General features: G+C 36.1%; 1 protein-coding gene across 5 annotated transcripts in view; it reads right to left on the minus strand.

Moving 5' to 3' along the window:
• The window catches only part of LOC131425118 (TOX high mobility group box family member 3-like), a 176,622-nt gene that overhangs the window by 135,878 nt on the left and 19,954 nt on the right, over positions 1-20,790 (minus strand). The window contains exon 1 of one of the 5 annotated variants that reach the window (XM_058586724.1): positions 12,212-12,463. The exons of 3 other annotated variants lie outside the window; for them this stretch is intronic. In XM_058586724.1, coding sequence (XP_058442707.1) covers positions 12,212-12,307 — 96 coding nt within the window. In that variant the 5' untranslated portion in view covers positions 12,308-12,463. Of the gene's footprint in view, positions 1-12,211; positions 12,464-20,790 lie in introns of those variants that run through there. One more of the 5 variants, XM_058586720.1, reaches the window with a different exon arrangement.

Here is a 20,790-nt window from a genome sequence, read left to right on the forward strand (position 1 = left end):
CTTCCAGAAAATAAGAAAAAAATCCTCAAATTCGTTATATTTGATCGTAAATTGAAATTGCGTGAGATAGCTAAGGCTGTAAATATGTCAGAAAGCAGTGTGTTTACAATTAAATATGAACGTTTGACCATGAAAAGCTCATTTCAAAGTAGGTAGTACGTTTACTCACAGTCCATCCAAAACAACAACGTGTTGATGATTCAGATCAATGTTTAGTCATGTTTACAAGTAATAAATAAGATTTTTTGCGTCGATATGGGCCAAAGGATGAAATAGGGATCCATTAATTCATTCCGAAATCAAAATGATTATCGTCTGAATGGACTGCAACCGGTGAAAGTTCGAAGATCTAATGACTGTGACTTCTAGTTCCGGAGATACGATGATATAAGTGACGTAACCGACAAAACGAGTTGTTTTTTACCGTTCCTTTTTTTCAGAAATGACTAAACCAATTTTAACAAACTTAGGCTCGTTCGAAAGCTACTGTTGGGACATTGATCGAAAAGCTGTGACTTTTGGTTCCGGAGATATGATGGTACAAGTGACGTAACCGACAAAACACGTCGTTTTTTACCGCTCTAATATATAGAAGGGAGCCAATATTTAGGGACCATCTCTAATTTCGTAAAGCGGTAGTGTTCGAAAGTGTAACAACCTCGAAAAAAGTCTTCATGCAAAATTTGAGCTAAATCGGTTACGGGTAAGGCCTGCTGCCCGGCGGTTAAGATGTGAAAAATTTCGATCTTGAAAAATCACCATAGGATGCCGAATTATATGAAAAGTTGAGATTTATTGTCATAACGAAAAAAAATTTTGTAGAAAAAATCGACTTTCTAGGACTTAAAAAATATCTCATGATTCATGCAATTCTAAGATATTCGACATGAAAAAAATTTCGATCTCGGAAATTTCATGTACCGCACTTCCCCTCCCCCCTATGGTGATTTTTCAAGATCTATGAAAATTTCACTAAGTGGATTAAAAATGGTTTTGCCTTTCTCTATAGAAAGATATTAGAATTGCTGGAAAAACCGACTTTCGATCGGAGCAACGGAGACCCATTGTGTTATATACCATTCGACTCAGTTCGACGAGATCGGAAAATGTATGTGTGTGTATGTGTGGGTGCACTTTTAAAAGATATTTATACGCGCTCAATTTTCTCAGAGATGGCTGAACCAGTTTTAACAAACTTATGCTCGGTTTGAAAGCTACTGTTGGGCCATTGTTCAAATTCAAAGATCAAACGGCTGTGACTTTTTGTTGCGGAGACATGATGGTATAAGTGACGTAACCGACAAAACACGTTGATTTTTACCGCTCTTATACATATAAGGGTGCCAATATTTTGGGATCACCTCTAATTTCGTAAAGCGCTAGTGCTCAAAAGTTTAAGCACATCGAAAAATGTCCTCATGCAACATTTGAGCTAAATCGGACATGCGTAACGGGTGCTGCCCTGCGGTTAAGGTTTGAAAATTTGAAATGAAAAAGCACCATAGGGGGGAGTACAAGGAATTTCCGAAGTCGAATTTTTTTTTATGCCAAAAATCTTAAAATTTCATGAATCGTCCCTCTCCTTATGGTGATTTTTAAAGATATAAGAAAATTCCACTAAAGGGACTAAGAAGGGTTTTGCCTTTCTCTATAGAAAGGTATTAGAATTGCTGGAAAAAACGACTTTCGAACGGAGCCTCGGAGACCCATAGTGTTATATACCATTCGACTCAGTTCGACGAGATCGGAAAATGTCTGTGTGTATGTGTGTGTGTGTGTATGTGTGTGTGCACTTTTAGAAGATATTTGAACGCGCTCAATTTTCTCAGAGATGGCTGAACCGATTTGAACAAACTCGGGCTCGTTTGAAAGCTACTGTCGGGCCATTGATCAAGTTCGAAGATCAAATGGCTGTGACTTTTGGTTCCGGAGATATGATTGTATAAGTGACGTAACCGACAAAAAGCATTGTATTTGAACGCGCTCAATTTTCTCAGAGATGGCTGAACCGATTTGAACAAACTCGGGCTCGTTTGAAAGCTACTGTCGGGCCATTGATCAAGTTCGAAGATCAAATGGCTGTGACTTTTGGTTTCGGAGATATGATTGTATAAGTGACGTAACCGACAAAAAGCGTTGAATTTGAACGCGCTCAATTTTTTCAGAGATAACTGAACCGATTTTCACAAACTTGGGCTCGTTTGAAAGCTACTGTCGGGTCATTGATCAAGTTCGAAGACCAAATGGCTGTGACTTTTGGTTCCGGAGATATGATTGTATAAGTGACGTAACCGACAAAACACGTTGATTTTTACCGCTCTTATATATATAAGGGTGCCAAAATTTTTGGGATCACCTCTATTTCTGTTAAACTCTAGTGCTCAAAAGTTGAAGCACCTCGAAAAAAGCCTTCATGCAAAATTTGAGCTAAATCGGACATGCGTAAGGGGTGCTGCCCGGTGGTAAAGGTTTGACAATTTTCGATCTTCAAAAGCAACATAGAGGGGAGTACATGAAATTTCCAAAATCGAAATTTTTTTTTGATGCTAAAACTCTTAAAACTGCATAAAACATCGAAATTTAGTGTCATCTCAAAAAAAAAATTTTTGAAAAAATCAACTTTCTGGGACTTTCATATTTTTTCTAAGTCCCAAAAAGTCGATCTTAAAAAAAAATTTTTTTCGAGATGACACTAAATCTCGACGTTTCATGCAATTCTAAGCCTTTTGGCATCACAAATTTTTTTTCGATTTCGAAAATTTCATGTACTCCCCCCTATGGTGATTTTTCAAGATATATGAAAATTCCACTAAGTGGACTGAGAAGGCTTTTTTTAGATTAGCATCACTGTTCTCATACAAATAGGCAACGCAAATGTCAAGCACTAGTTTGGAAAAAATGATGCTGACTGTGTGACATAAACACTGAAGCATGCTTTTGTGAACTGCTTGAATCAATCTGAATGAATTGGTGTCAAAATTAGTATCCGAAATTATATAATAAAAGTATGAAATATATTTTCATGAGACTGTTATGAAAGAAGAGAAAGGCATTTTCACACCGCTGGGTTTATTAAGAAAGATTTTTTATATTATTGCGTTATTGACAAGCCCATCCAAAAGTATAACGTTATGTTATGCACCACTCGGCGAAATGGATATACTTTGTAATCAAATATTTGTCCGTTCAAGTCCCAGTCGCTACTGCAATTCTTTTGTTTTTCTAATTTCAATGAATTTCAAGCAACGTGATCCTAAGTCTCCGGAAGTTCCAGTCAAATGTTTGCATGCATTTCTAATAGAGACTGATTTTCGAAAATTCCCAAATTTTTCCGGTAGATGACACCATAATCCAGAATGATATCAAGCATACCCCGCTTTGCCTGCCATTCCCCTATGGCAAGATTCTGATATGAATGGTCTTTATGCAGAAGCCAGGATCCTTAAAAGGGTTCAAATTCAAAAACTGAATTACTTTCAAATTTGATTTTCTCGGAATAAGTTATACAAGTCATTTCTGAAATCATTCTCAAATACGATCAATACCGAAGTGTTGCAAATAATCATTAGTCGGATACAACGAGTTTTAAGATAATTTGCAAAAATTAAACACGAACAATAAATTTGTGCGGTCGCTTAGAAAACGTCACCATGCTCAGGCTACATAGAGATATGTATTATATTATGCAATATAAATAATGAAAGGTGTGTTGGAGTATGCAGTGAAGAGTATTTTAGAAAGTCTGCCATGTAATCCACGTAATCCGCAGAGTGAACTACGTTTTTCTGCACGCACGTTTCGTGGCTAATGCTATGATCTTACCAACATCAAGAATTATTCAAGGTTGGGATTCGAATAAACGAAAAATGGCTTGTAAAATCTGCTCCCTATGCATTGAATTTCCAATCCAGACTAAAGAACAACATATTCCAATTTTCTTCTCATCTTATGTCAGCAAGTGATGTCAATTTCTGTGTTAGAGAAAATGACTTGCTCAATGACTTGAGTTCATCCCACAACAGCCGACATTCGTTTTTTCTCTTTCGGGTTTGACCGAGCTGCCGGCGTGTGCATGTATTGGTAGGTCGGAATCGACCAACAATTCAGATCGTTAGCAAAGATATATCCTCTTCGACTTTTTTGCATCGTATTAGCCGAAGAGGAAAAAAACAAATGTCGGATCGGTCTGATCGGCCAAGTGCGAATAGGCATTAACTCCTTTCAAATTGAGCATAGTCTGATTTAAAAAAAATACTGTAATTTTATGCGCTTCTGTCTTTTTACATTAATGTCAAAAATAACCGTCAAAAATATGGAAACAGATCTCTTAGTGTTTTCATTTACAATTTTTTCAGTTTCAAGCATAAGATTCAATATTCTCATTTTTCGATAACATTCTTCATGTTTTCTGAAAGCTCTGTTGCATCGAACGATCGAGAACGAATGACAACCGCGGGAATATATTGAGGTTATCAGACAAGCATTTATCATTGGTTAGGGCCAATTTCAGCTAATGGTAGTGCCCTCTCGTGGCACATTACCGAATGCTACCTCGATTCGTCCAAACGATTGTATCATATCGGACTAAAAGTATGGCAGAACAGAAACAAAATATGAAAACTGCACCAGGTGGTTTCTTACCAAACACATGTAGCAAAAGCAGTAATAAAATTGACATTGAATTGTTCCAACTTATTTCGTTCTCACTCTTCTCATCGGTGCAGGGGACAAAATAAATGGATTTATACAAAACACCAGAACCCGGCACACTGACTGCTTTTTCCTTCCTTGTGTTACAGGCTGTTTTGCTTCTATAGTATGTGTACCTACTCGATGTAGCACTTCGTATTGTGTGAATCTCACTTTGTTTTGTTTCGGTACTTTTCCCGCTAACCCATAGGTATATCGCACAACACACAGTGGCAGCTCACGAGCATAGAGCGCATAATTTTATTGCTCGGTTCACAGCGATTAAGTAGCGGAGGTTGCTCAACTAAGGCCATTGTTTTCAAGCATAATTTTCATAACATGTTGCGAAAAATCACATTACATATATAGTATCTGATTACATTTCATTTTTGTAGTAAAAAAAATAAGACTAAGTAGTGAATGTGAAATTCAGAACGCTAAGTGTCATATAGCACTTGGGCTTGAATAATCGAGATCAGGATATTTCATGTTTGTGAATACGTCAAATGATTTCTCAAGGATGGAAGGATTCCAAAATCAAGGGTCGGATGTTCATCTAGTACTAAAAGTGTAAATGAATCTAAGTTTGAGATGCGGTGAATTTCACTACAAATGCACTCCCAGAAAAAAAATGTGAAAAATCGTAAATCCGGCAAATTTAGCTACAATTTGAATACAAGTTTCGAAATGCATCAGGCAACTCCACAGTTAGTTATGTAGTGTGGAAAACGAAGAAGGAAGGAATCGGAATGTTTCTTTAATTTTTTGCCTTTCTCATACAGAAAATTTATGCAATCACTGTGAAATCCGACTTTTTAACCGAGGCCCGAAGGGCCGAATGTCATATACCATTTGACTCAGTTCGACGAACTGAGCAAATGTCTGTCTCTCTGTGTGTGTATTTATGAATGTGTGTATGTAACAAAAATGTGCACTTGATTTTCTCGGAGATGGCTGGACAGATTTTCACAAACTTAGATTCAAATGAAAGGTCTCTTGGTTCCATAGGGTGCTGTTTAATTGTACCCGGATCTGACTTCCGATTCTGGAGTAACGGGGTAAAATATTTAAAAAAATGAATAAAAAGTGCACTCGATTTTCTCAGAGACCGCTCAACCGAATTTGTTCAACTAAGATTTAAATTGAAGGCCTTGTAGTCCTGCTATTGAATTTCATCTGGATTCGATTTCCGGTTCGGGAGTTAAGGGGTAAAATGTGCAAATTGAACTAAAAACGTCCAATCGATTTTCTCAGAGAACACGTAGGTTCAAATGAAAGATCTTACAAGCCCATATAATCCTACCAAAAGATATCCGGATACGACTTCCAGTTTCGGAGTTACAGACTGATGGGTATACAAATTTCATTTTCAGGGGTGTGTTTTTATACATGCCACGGAAAATTTAATCAAATACACTCAAAAAGCCGAAGATTTCTTCAATTATTCAGGTATGATTAGTTCATGACCAAATACGTTGACTTTAAGTATACCGGATCATCGTTACTGTTTCCGGAAGTATCAGAAAAAGGCTCGTGTGCTCTAAACCGAAAATCACTCCAATATGTTAGCAACGGTTAAACCGATCTTCGCCAACTCAAATTTAAACGAAAGTAATATATTTGAAATTGCAACCTGACTTATTGATCGAAAATGCAAAAAAACTTAAAAATTCTTCAATATTCAATCCAAAACTGTTTCAACTTATAGGTCAGTTGCTGGTCAAACGAAGCTATGTCGGTTCCCAGCTCCCGGTTCCGGAAATGCCAGAAATAGTAATCGAAATGTATGCCCAAACAACCTTTTTTGTTCCTATTTAATATTCAATGAAAAAATTCTTTGATGAATCCCTTAGTAATATTAATGAAAACTTGAGTTATATGAGAAAGGTATTATAGCACCACTAGGTAGATTGAAACAGGTTTTACACAAATACAGCCTAGCACGCACACATTTTTCTTATCGTACTAAGAAATCTAGATTTAGTACAAGGGTTACTCGATAAGTTCTGAGATATGTCTGTGCATATGAGTCCACGAGAAACAATAATTGATTGTTTGGGTGTTCCAAATCGAGCGAAGTCCATCGAAAATTGTACGAGCACGGAGAATTTCAAAGCAAATGATCGCAGATGTTAGAGGAAAGTAGAATCATTATACATAACCATTAGTTTGTCAGAGGTTTCTATAAATATGAGGATAAGGTAGGTACCACCTGATAAGAATCATTCTCAATCACGAAATTGCGAGCTCTCACTCATAACATTGAACATTCAAAACTTTGAAATGATGCCTCCACCATATAGTTCAGATTTAGCCCCCAAATTTTTTTTCTTATTTCCACACGTCTAAAGTTAATTGCGAGGTAAACTTTCATCTAAACCTGCAGAAGCGTTTTATGCGATAAAAATACATGTTTTGAAATATCTTCTTCGAAGCCAGAAAATAACATCAGAATTGTAATTTGATTGGGAAAAAGTTTTTTTACATCCAAATTTATGCTAGGCATACAACGTCTTTGAGTCATCAGTGCATAGCATTTCAAATGGAACTGTTTAAACTCGGCAGTTCAATTTGAACCTCTAAGCAGACGTTAAGTTAATGCTATTTGCAAAATACTTTGCTATTACACACGATGTGTAATGTCTAAACTGACGTGCTGTCCGCACAGATTGTGGTAAAAAGAAAGAGGAAAAGGTTTATTTTTTGCTCCCAAATTTATGCTAGACGCACAAAATCTGTTTGTATATGATTACGTTTCGTCTTCGACCAGCAGGCCGAATCTTGGTTTCGTCCGAGACGTCAGTTTAGACACATCGTGTGTGATAGCGAAGTGTTTTACAAATGACATTAACTTTACGTCTGCTTAGCCGTTCAAATTGAACCGCCAAATTTTTCATAAAGCAGTTCAATTTGAACTGCTATGCACTGATGAGTCAAAGACAAAACGTAAACATATAACATCAGAAGTTGGATCCATCGCATGCAAAAGGATATTGTTCTTAATGGAGAATATTCTGAAAATGATAAAGATATTTTTGATAACAACTCATTGTTCTTAATTTTTTATTTCAAAATTTGTCGAGCATACCTCATATTTTACCAACAAAGGTTTTCTGGAGCAAAACATCATGTACATTTTCTTCATACAATGTCTACTGTTCAAGTATCAACCAACTTTAGTTATAAATTCGAATCATCCTGTTCATGGAGAAATGATGTAGCAAAATATCCCGATTATTAATATGATCGTCTGTACCGATAGGAGAATTTGTTCAGAGCCATATATAAAAATAGATACATTTTTTGGAAAACCCACTTCAGTATTTTCCAATGCAGTTTTTCAATATGGCAATGTAGATCTAATATTGGTTTCATTTAGATAAATAACTTGACTTTTTGATAAATGAAAAGTATGATATCCCCAAAGATAGATCCTAATCTCACCTGCCTCCGTTAACTGTTATCTGTTTTGTCGTGAATACGACTTTCTTTACTGTGGGATGCCTTTTCAAAATTTACCCTCTGAGAAAGTGATAAGTTTTTGGTCGTGAATATCTCTTGTTGTATTTAACGAATCAACATAATTTTTGCTACATACCATCGGCAATATGATCACAATTTTATGATAAAATATTCAGTTGTGTGACATAATCTCAAATAATTCAAAATAAAACTTTTCTGAAATGTTTGGTGTAAACGAGTATCAAAGAGGATAATTCATAAGGCGCGTTTGCATTTCTCGTATTTTTAAAGCTCGTAGCTCAGTGATCTGTGAAAGGATTTAAATAATCTAACTACCAATAGAATCGAAAATTTTCAACTTAAGCGTGTAATGAAAAAGCATTGAATTATTTCAATAGTACACTATTGAAAAACCTGTCTCATTTGACCCATGTCAACACCAGCCAATCAGAACGCGTTCTGAGGAAGAGAACAAAATATCTGCTGCTGTACAACAAATTGTTCGATAAAAATGTTCCGAAAAGTGATGAATATCGTAGTGAGTTCCTCAATTTGGTCCTTCTGAAAGGCAGGAATGAATCCCGTACAGCATCCGGATAGTTTCTTTCAATGAAATGCAAATCCGAAATGAAATATCGAAATTTAAAGTCTATATGCTGCTATTTTTATAGCCGTTAGGACCGCCCATTAGTGAAAAAGCTACAAACCAAATCAGGTAAAAACAAGCCTCACAACAAAAATTCGATCAGTTTGGATTCTATCGTCACTGCGAGCAGATGTATTTTGTGTCGTTTGCAAAGCTAGTTTCGCTTCCGATAAGAGCGATTACGTCACAGCTGCCAGTCATTTGCATTGGTGAAAAAGCAACGGTGGAGAGCATTACACAAAATCAGCCGTTCTAAAGGCTCTAAAAGTTTTCTAAAGAACTATTAGGATTTGTTGTTCGCAAATCGAAGGGAAACATCCTCAGTTTAGTGCAAATCTAGAACAGTTTGGTTAGATTTGTGCACTTTTCGCTGTGTGAAATTCGCAGTAATCGAGATCAAGTGAAGCCTTCTTTGTTTTTGCGAAAAATGTGGAAAAGGGGAATGCTTGCATAATTCATACAATTGTTCAACTAATTGATATTCGGAAGTGTTAAGGAACATGTCAGTTGTTTCCGTATTCACGACATCCAGTAATGTCTCTTACATTACCCACCCGCCTTTTTTTGCAGGCAAGGGACGGGTATAACGTGATAGGTGTTCGATTCCCATCCCCGCACATTGGGTCAAAAGGTTTTTTTGACCCGAAGACGCGATCTTAAGGTTAAAAAATCTATAATCGGAATAAAAAAAATGTCCTTATTTTAATTATGTTCGAGTAATACCGTTGAAATCTTAAATTTAACGCAGTGTGTAGTGATGTCTGATTTTTTTATGTAATCAATTAGTTGCTCGCAGTCATGATTATTAAACATCGATCAATCAAGCCACCTAATCGATTCATGGTGAAAATCGAATAGTAGCGAAAAGATTTTCGGAAACAATTTTTTACTCGAATTTACCATGATTTTTTTCGCACAGGAAAGAGTAATGCGAACATTGAAATCAAAATGGGATTCAAAATGTTTAACTCGTTGATGTGATTTCACCTGCTACTGGAAATATTTTACGCTTCGATTTGTTTAGATGAAACTGTGTATTCATACCAATAAAGTAATTATGGGGACGTGTATAGCGAGATGGGTAAGTCGATGCCTTTCCACGCACCCTGCCCGGGTTCGATTCCAATTCCCGCACATAGGGTCAAAAAGCCCGAAAGCCCGAAGAGGCGAATGACCTTAAGGTTAAAACCTCTAAAAAATAAAATAATAATTTAGTTAATCAAACCTCCGTCAGGAACAACCAAAGCAATGCCTTATATGATCCAATCGATTGTAAGATGTGGTGCTGTGGTTCGAACTTGTTACTCACGGCGTTGTTCCAACATATGGAATATTTTTTTCTCCAGTCAATTTTACAGGTGACCTAATCCCACATACGATTCGATTCAATAAGACTATTTAGTTTAATTACGAAATATTGCATTTTTAATGACTTAATGTTGAATTAGAATGAATATTACTGGTACCAACTGTAATTTCCATTTGGTTAGTAAGTACGACTATATGAATTTATATGCACCATTAGCCTGCCAAGCATGTGGCTCAGTCGAAATTACGTAAATTGCGTTAACTGCAATGCCTAATTTATGTGCATCTTGTATGCTGTGAAATCAGAAGGTTTTTTCAAACTGTGTACGTATAAATCTTATACGCGAGAATATTTAAGTTTCTTGGGAATTCACGCAATGGTAATGAGGAAAGGTAGGATTCTGAACAACCTATCACCGAACGAAAAATAATAAAATACGGTTGATGTTATTTAGATATTTTGTTATATCAAATATACGAAAAATTTATTTGTCTCTAGAGGAATCTAGATTTTTATTTTTCTGTCAGAAAAGAACAATAGATAAACGATTTAAATATTATTCCATGGAAAATGTTTAGGGCTGGAAAAATGTTACAGAAGAAAAAGTAAACGATAAAGGTTTAAATTTACTGATGAGATCTCTCGGCGAAATCAGCATCAAATATATTGAAACAATTTTCATTAAACCAGGAATACACGTGTTCTCAGTATAGTATTAATCAGTCATCATATTTCACATCAGTTCGTGCTCGCATCGCAAACGACACAGTCGAAAATTTCTTACGGTCGCGACGACAGAAACAAAGACAATATAGTGCAGTGAACAATAGAGTGTACGAAATGGGCAAATACGATTTAACAAAGCCTGAAACTTGGCCAACAAGGACAAATTCAATTTGTATTGATTTCAAGCGCTGCAAAGTTAGACCTGCAGCAACCGAAATTGAAAACTTGCTTAAGGAACGAATGCATCTAAACGTTAATGATGTAAGTGAGATTCAATTCAACATTTGCTTCGGTTAATAACGGGGTGCACAGTATTGATCATGACAATGTTAAATATAAAATCCCTGTGTACATGGTGAACAATGCCATAGAAGTACGCGTGCATGACCTTCCCCCGCAGACCAGCGAGGGGTATGTTCGGTGAAGTTCTTTCCATCGAAAAGGAAGTATGGCGGAATTTTTTCCCGGGTATCCGGAATGGCGTGCGAGTGGTACGTATGCAACTACGTAAAGCAATTCCATCTTACATCATTTGTGGTCAAGACGGGATACATCCGTGTAAAACGTTGATTACGTATGAAAATCAATTGGTTACATGTCAGTTTTGTGAACAACCTGCACACTACGGCAAACCTTGCACTGAAACTGCGAAAACAAACAAAACAAACAAAAACAAGGACAACCACCTAACAACGGAGACTAGTGAATGCAGTGCTCCTGTTTCAAAAGCACCTTCACCATCTAACCAACTATCAACTGCAATCAATGTACAAAGCGCATCTACAGCAACTGCAAATGAACCCAAGACTGCGATCAACAATGAAAACAAGGAAACGGAAACCACTCACAATTCCAACGATGTAGCAATGGATGATATGAGCAACGGACAAAATGACCTCCAATCTTCGCTAGAAGGAAATGGAAGCTCCTCTCCCCCTAGAAGAAGGGTGACAACGAGATCCAACAAAAAATTATATTGTGTAACAAAAACATGGGTAAATCGGCCACGTAAAGCTATACGCAAATTAGCCTGAATAAAAATTGTTATAAATAAAAAAAAATCATATTTCACATAGTTCGTATTTTATAAGAATAGAGGCAATAATACTACATAAAAGCACATATTTCCCTCGTCATTAATACTCATCTTACAAATCAGCACTCCAACACGTTGACTGCAATTCAAAAGGCAAACTGATGCAAATATACTTACACTCCGTTATCTTACAACACGATTACGACGACTAAAATAGCTCTAATTTTTACATGATGGCAAATTTAAGTGCTAGAGTTCAATCGACTGGCAACCATTTATTCAACCAGAGTTCCTTGCTTATCTTATCAAGCAATCTTAATTGACACAATATGATTACACATACCGATTGTATGTAAATACTGGTCATATAGCAAAACAACAAACCAGCCCAAAGCTCCGACGGTGTCCGTTTGTCGTTTCTGCTGCTGACGGAGAACATGGGAACCGACCGCACTTTCACTTTTAATTGAGGCTCGAATAAAAATAAACTTTAATTGTGATAATTTGAAATTCATGATCAAATAAATGATAATAAATAAAGACCGTCACAACTTGTACACTCACGCAGCACAGTCGGGTCAGGGAACGAGGGGTTGTAATCGACGGGCAGAAGATATTTGTACAATTGAACGCTTGTGTTTTTCTACTAATATAAAGTACACACTGAAAAAGCGTTGTGTAGAAACGCAAACGAACAAACACACTTACGCAACCATCAGTCCTCTCTACTCGCGCTGAATCATTTATACTACCCGGAGGAGAGTCAGAAGGCAGAGAGGAACTTCGTGTGAACTACGCGGAGGTTGCACTAACTGCTAATTGACTTTATTTTCCTTATGATTAACAATAAAACGAAACTGGATGATACTGGCCAGGGTGGTTCATAACTGTGCCTCGAAAAATTCAACATAAGTTTGATTGAATAACGTACATGACCAAATTGAATACACGTGAAACTACCAGAAGTAGGACATACATATGATTCACATTCCAACAAATATTCTCACTATAATTGTGCATTTTTGGATGCAGCTCATGTTTTAGAACCACCCTGGAAATCATAGTAAATAGTAAACTGTGTTTGTTATATTTTTCGTGTAGGTACAACACTTGGAGTGTGATTGCGAGTGGGAGGACGATAGAATTATAAATACTATAAATGTGCTCCGTTTGCATACACTTGTACGCTTGATGGCGAGAGATTCAAAGTGACTCCAGCAGAGCACAGTAAAAATTACATCTGTGGTCTATCACAAAATATAATTTGAAATCTTATATATTCCATAATAATAATTTTCTATATATACAGCAATTCCATGAAAATAGATATACGATCTCTCAGAATATCGAAATTTAGGATTCGAAGGGGCGAGTGTTATATACCATTCGACTCAGATCGTCGAGATGAGACAAATAGATTCACTTAATTTTATCTATTATAATAGAACCGATATTCACAATCTTTTCCTCAAATAAAAGGCTTGAAGTCTCATTGAATTTTATCTTGATACGACGTCCGGTTCCGGAACTATAGTGTGACATGTGCAAAATTAGACCAAAATTATGCACTAAGTTTTTTAGAGATGACTGAAAAGATTTCTAAAAAGTTTGATTTCAATGAATGGTTTTGAAACTCATGAGTTACTATCAAATTTCATCCAGATGCGACTCCCGGTTTCGGAATAACAGAGATTCATCACTAATTCTTCCATTTTCAGGACTAAATTTTTATATAAGAAGATGACAACCCAAGTAATAATTTTTGTTACGCTAGCTTATTTATGACTAGTTTGCAACCGGAAATTTGAGTGAATGCAACTAATATCTAATCAATTGCGTGACTCAAAAAGCGCAGTTTCTACTAGTTGCTAAGTCGGCTACGAATGAGTTGACATTACGTTGTAATGCCATACTAAAAAAACTTATCTTTCCATAACTTGAAAATAACTTGTTTTCAACTAAACTAGTTGAAACTTAGTCACCATCGACATTATAAACATTGAATGATTCCAGAATGCTTTTCTACCAACAATAAAAAGGCAGTAAAGTACTTGAAATCACAAATTTGATACGAGGTACAGATTTTACAACGATTTTAAAACTGTCGAGCGAAATTCAATTTTAATTAACTGTTTTTTTAAGCGCCTTCTATCAAAATCTGTTTATGAAGATATGAAAAATAAACTTCGAAATAAACCTGTTCAGATTGCTCAAAATTAATTCAAATAGAGTGATTTCTCATTTTTTTTAAATTCACATATCATGAGAATTATAATGTTATCACAATCGATGTTCAATTCCAATATTTTTTTCTTAATGTTACTGCATAGAACAAAGATGACTATTCCGGCTTTGATTATTTTGGCCAAAAGTAGTTTTGAAAACAGTAATATTCTGGTTTTATTTATGTTTGATGAACTTCTTGCGACTCCATAGTGTGTTGCCATATTGATGCCAACAAAAGTTTTTTAGGTTGCATTTTCGTTATGATTACTTTGAGAAAACCAACCGATAGCTATCTGAATCAATGCAAAAATTGTGTGTTATAATCTTGTAATATCTATATCAATTCACAGTAACTGCTATATCAATTCACAGTAACGATTTTCACATTCGTTTACGTATTTATAAAGGTTTCGCAACGGAAAATAAACCTTGTTTTAACTAGTAGCTGCATAGCATAGCTGTGATTAAAGATATGTTAGAATTAAGTAGCGATAACTCACACATGATAGTTAGTTCAATGTTTATGTTATAAAGATACACTGCTGTCACCTTGTAACAAAAAAAACATGTTCGCGCTCTTGTTGCGACATAGTTGGGCTAAGTGGTATCAGAACTAGTTACGGGTTGCTACGATAGAAGGAAAATAAACTTATTTTCAGCTAGTAGCTAGAAGCATAGTTGTGAATAAAGATATGTTTGGATTAAGTAACGATAGCTTATAAATTATAATTAATTTAATATGTCGAAAAGATGTAGTGATTGGAAACCTAAATAACTATTTCGTAACTAGTCACGTTGGGAAGAAATATTGCTGTCACCTTGTTTTAACCAGTATAACATAAAAAACATGTTCGTGCTCTTGTTGCAACATAGTTTGGATTTAGTCGTATCAGAACTAGTTGCGGATTGCTACTTGGGAAGAGAAGCCAATTCCTCAAAACTAGTCAGTTGTTTCTTCTAGCTCTCAGGTTTTGTAAGTTTCTAGGAGCCTAATGATCCTATACAAAATTCTTATGGGTCTAAACATATTTCTTGAATTTTCTTTTCCGGTTCCGAAATTACAGTTTTTGTTAAAACAAAGAAAATAGTGCCACTCGAATTTCATCAGAGAAATTCGAATAAAAGTAGTTATTGTCAACTAAAAACTTTTAAACTTTATCAGGATTTAACTTCCAGTTCCAAAATATAATATGGGATTAACATAAAAATAACATTCAATTTTAAGAAAATTAAATTCAAATGGAACGCCCCCAAATGAAACGATTCAATTCCAAGAGTGTGTTTGCATAAGTAAAAACTACAAGGATCAGCCCCATGTGGTTGTTCGAGCCATTGATGTGGAACAAGGCAACCAAAATTTCCAATGATCTACAATCAAACAGTTCAATCAATCGTCACACTTTTGAATCCGCAATTGCACGAGAGTCTGCCTAGAATTATCTTGATTAGGAACCAACACCGAACATTGTTTGTTTTATAGCCGACGAGATTACACCAATATCCCAAATGTATGCAATTATATCATTATACATACTTGCGATACGGATTTTGATATTAAAGCTTCTCTTCGCCAAGCTTTTGTTCAAGTTTTGTATGCAAGCAGTTGAAGCGATAAACTTTTTCTCATTATCAATCGAGTTCATCTTGTATAAATTAAAAATTAATCTTAAGCACTCAAAATTTACCCTGGGGTAGTTTTCTCAATTTCTCAGGCGAAACGACATAACATGGAATATCATCCGAGCTTGCATGACACAAGATCAGAGCATACCAATTAAAGCTTCAAATCGTTTTATGGCACTTTTTGTCTTGCTGTCTAGTAACAACCTACCTCTAGCATGCTACGCGTAGAACTGAAACGTTAGCTATAATTTACCTTTTATTTATAGCTTCGCTTTTGCATCTATGGACCAATCAGAGCGATGCTTTCCCTTTGATATATCGCTTACTCTTTCAAATGGCGTCTATGGCAGGGAAATCCGATATGCCGGAGATCTTTAGCAGACAAAATAGGACACTGCTCGCTACTAATCAAAATTTCAATCATTTATAATAGAAAATACGTGGCTCGATACATTCAAATCGAATCTTAGAAATATTTCCAATCAAATAATGAAATAATATTAATAATTGATACAAAATATACTGAGCTGTAAGTGTTTAAAACCTTACCACATTTCTACGTGTAGTTTTCCTTGAGTTTCTAATTTGAACCCCTATATAGAAAACAAATATGTGTTCCACATCAAAATGTAAAAAGTTGCAAATTCCCTAAACAAAATTCCTGATCAGTAAAACTTTCCAGAAAGTAGTTGATGAGCAAAGAAAAGTCACTTCAGTCTATCTTAATCTAGAACAGATAGAGAGACATTAATCTAGAACGGATAGAGAGACCGATTCGACTCAAGAATGTACGGAATCTTTAAAACTTGTCTTCGAACTATTCCAATTTGTAAGTCCCGTTGGATGAAGATCATACAAGCTTTCCTCAGCTATACGTTTTCCGATTCGGGAAACACCAGACGTGATGACGACAACATAAAAGTGGAGCTTGCACCCATTTCTCATATCAAAATGGCAATGAGGAAGTAAAATTACTTCACCAAAAGGTGAATTGAAATAGTTTTTATTGTACTTAACTTGGTTATTCGAAATCATTGGGTGCCAAGTTAGGGCTGTACGGTGGATGACCCATTATTTTTTTTTTGTTTCGATTATAGAGGTTTTTTAATCTTGAGGTCCATCAATTGGATGTTTTGGCCGGTCATAAAGGCGCGAATTTCTCCAAAGATTCCAGGCAAACAAATGGTTCTGTACCATCGACCGTCTTACGTTGCTCCGACGGCACAGTTGCCACATGACCCGTTCTTCCGAAAAAACAGGCTACCATTTTCTTCGAAGTGCTTCGTGCACGAACAATTTTTGTTGGATTTGGCGCGTCTTGGAATACCCACGCAGTCGATTGCTGTTTTGTTTCCGGCTCATACGTATATATCCATGATTCGTCACCTGTTATGGTTTAGTATACGTCGGATGATACACCGCGATCGTATTTTTTAACATTGCCTTGCACCAATCGACACGAGTCTCTTTTTGAGCGATTGTCAAATTGTGCGGGATCCAACAAGAACAAACCTTTTTTACGGCTAGGTGTTCATGCAATATTAAATGTACGCGTGTGGAACTAATGCCCAAGGATGCCTCTATCTCACGGTATGTTAAATGACGATCTTGCATTATCAGTTCAAGCACAACATCGATGGTTTCTGGCAAAACAACTGATTTTGTACGACCTTCATGAAATTCGACGGCGATCGAACTACGACCACGATTGAATTCACTATACCGGCATATACAGTGGTTTTTGATGGTGCTTCATCACCATACAAAGATCTAAGTTCATCGACACACGCTCGTTGAGATAATCCTCTTCGAAAGTTGTGAAAAATAATCCAACGAAATCCTTCTCTTGAAATTTCCATTTTTTAGCTAAATAGATTTTGTGAACAACATAAATAGCGCTTGCATGTACGTTCTGAGTACATTTATGTTGAAAAATGTCAAATTTTATTTTGGTGTTGCCAGATTTTAGCTATTGACATTAGTGTGGCCAGTTTCCGAAATATAAGGAGCGGCCTACGTACAAACTGTACGTACGTATTGTGACAACATATCTTAGGTCTAAAGTGAATTCATCATAAAACTGTTCGGCAAACAGCAAGATCAACCTAATTTCTATTAAATTTTCTCGGTATATTATAGTAATGGTAATTAGAAATCTGTTATATTCACCATCGCACAGTGCATCAACAAGCATTTGATGCGCTTCAGCTGCCTTTTTCTTCATAAAACTTCCCGCAAATGCTGCTTAGTTTACACAAAATTGCTCACAATTAACATAGTGAAAAACAAGGTTTTTTCAAAAAAAAAACTCGAAGCAATATGAACTGAATATTAAAAAACCCTTCTTAATCCACCAAGTGGTGTGATAGTGCCTTTCTCTTCTTTCATAATATTTTCATGAAAATATATTTCATACTTTTATTAAATAATTGCGGATACTAATTTTGACACCAATTCATTCAGATTGATTCGAGTAGTTCACAAAAGCATGCTTCAGTGTTTATGTCACACAGTCAGCATCATTTTCCCAAACTAGTGCTTGACATTTGCGTTGCCTATTTGTAATCAGTGATGCTAATTTAAAAAACCCTTCTTAGTCCACTTAGTGGAATTTTCATATATCTTTAAAAATCACTGTGTCAACATGAATTTTCGAAATCGAAGAAATTAATTTTGATGCCAAAAGGCTTAGAATTGCATGAAACGTCGAGATTTAGTGTCATCTCGAAAAAATCGACTTTTCAGGAATTCCCAGAAAGTTGATTTTTCCAAAAAAAAATTTTTTTTTGAGATAACACTAAATGTCGATGTTTCATGCAGTTTTAAGAGTTTCGACATAAAAAAAAAGTTTCGATTTTGGAAATTTTATGTACTTCCCCCTATGGTGCTTTTTCAATATCGAAAATTGTCAAACCTTTAGCACCGGGCAGCACCCCTTACGCATGTCCGATTTAGCTCAAATTTTGCATGAAGGCTTTTTTCGTGGTGCTTAAACTTTTAAGCACTAGAGCTTAACGAAAAAAGAGGTGGTCTCAAAATTTTGGCACCCTTATATATATATATATATATATATATATATATATATATATATATATATATATATATATATATATATATATATATATATATATATATATATATATATATATATATATATATATATATATATATATATATATATATATATATATATATATATATATATATATAAGAGCGGTAAAAATCAACGTGTTTTGTCGGTTACGTCACATATACCATCATATATCGGGAACCAAAAGTCACAACCATTTGATATTCGAACTTGATCAATGGCCCGACAGTAGCTTTCAAACGAGCCCAAGTTTGTTAAAATCGGTTCAGCCATCTCTGAGAAAATTGAGCGCGAAAAGTGCACACACACACACACACATACACACACACACATACACTCACACACACACACACACAGACATTTTCCGATCTCGTCGAACTGAGTCGAATGGTATATAACACTATGAGTCTCCGAGGCTCCGTTCGAAAGTCGGTTTTTCCAGCAATTCTAATACCTTTCTAAAGAGAAAGGCAACACGCATATTAGTTTTACGTTTCGTCTTTGACTCATCAGTGCAGAGCAGTTCAAATTGAACTGCTTAGTGCTAAACTCGGCAGTTCAATTTGAACCGCTAAGCAGACGTAAAGTTTCTGCTACTTACAGAACACTTTTTGTTTTGCAACGGAGTGCAATGTCTTTTCTGACGTGCCGAACGAAAACGTGTTTTCGACTATTTCTGGCCGATGCAGGTATGGTCATTTAGGGGTTAGCCAAATTTTGTGCTAGGGCACATAACCGTTGCAAAACAAAAAGTGTTCTGTAAGTAGCAGAAACTTTACGTCTGCTTAGCGGTTCAAATTGAACTGCCGAGTTTAGCACTAAGCAGTTCAATTTGAACTGCTCTGCACTGATGAGTCAAAGACGAAACGTAAAACTAATAAAAACGGTTATGTGCCCTAGCACAAAATTTGGCTAACCCCTAAATGACCATACCTGCATCGGCCAGAAATAGTCGAAAACACGTTTTCGTTCGGCACGTCAGAAAAGACATTGCACTCCGTTGCAAAACAAAAAGTGTTCTGTAAGTAGCAGAAACTTTACGTCTGCTTAGCGGTTCAAATTGAACTGCCGAGTTTAGCACTAAGCAGTTCAATTTGAACTGCTCTGCACTGATGAGTCAAAGACGAAACGTAAAACTAATAAAAACGGTTATGTGCCCTAGCACAAAATTTGGCTAACCCCTAAATGACCATACCTGCATCGGCCAGAAATAGTCGAAAACACGTTTTCGTTCGGCACGTCAGAAAAGACATTGCACTCCGTTGCAAAACAAAAAGTGTTCTGTAAGTAGCAGAAACTTTACGTCTGCTTAGCGGTTCAAATTGAACTGCCGAGTTTAGCACTAAGCAGTTCAATTTGAACTGCTCTGCACTGATGAGTCAAAGACGAAACGTAAAACTAATAAAAACGGTTATGTGCCCTAGCACAAAATTTGGCTAACCCCTAAATAACCATACCTGCATCGGCCAGAAATAGTCGAAAACACGTTTTCGTTCGGCACGTCAGAAAAGACATTGCACTCCGTTGCAAAACAAAAAGTGTTCTGTAAATAGCAGAAACTTTACGTCTGCTTAGCGGTTCAAATTGAACTGCCGAGTTTAGCACTAAGCAGTTCAATTTGAACTGCTCTGCACTGATGAGTCAAAGACGAAACGTAAAACTAATAAAAACGGTTATGTGCCCTAGCACAAAATTTGGCTAACCCCTAAATGACCATACCTGCATCGGCCAGAAATAGTCGAAAACACGTTTTCGTTCGGCACGTCAGAAAAGACATTGCACTCCGTTGCAAAACAAAAAGTGTTCTGTAAGTAGCAGAAACTTTACGTCTGCTTAGCGGTTCAAATTGAACTGCCGAGTTTAGCACTAAGCAGTTCAATTTGAACTGCTCTGCACTGATGAGTCAAAGACGAAACGTAAAACTAATAAAAACGGTTATGTGCCCTAGCACAAAATTTGGCTAACCCCTAAATGACCATACC

This window comes from Malaya genurostris, chromosome 1 (genome assembly GCF_030247185.1).
Source record: "Malaya genurostris strain Urasoe2022 chromosome 1, Malgen_1.1, whole genome shotgun sequence".
In the NCBI taxonomy this organism is placed as follows: domain Eukaryota; kingdom Metazoa; phylum Arthropoda; class Insecta; order Diptera; family Culicidae; genus Malaya; species Malaya genurostris.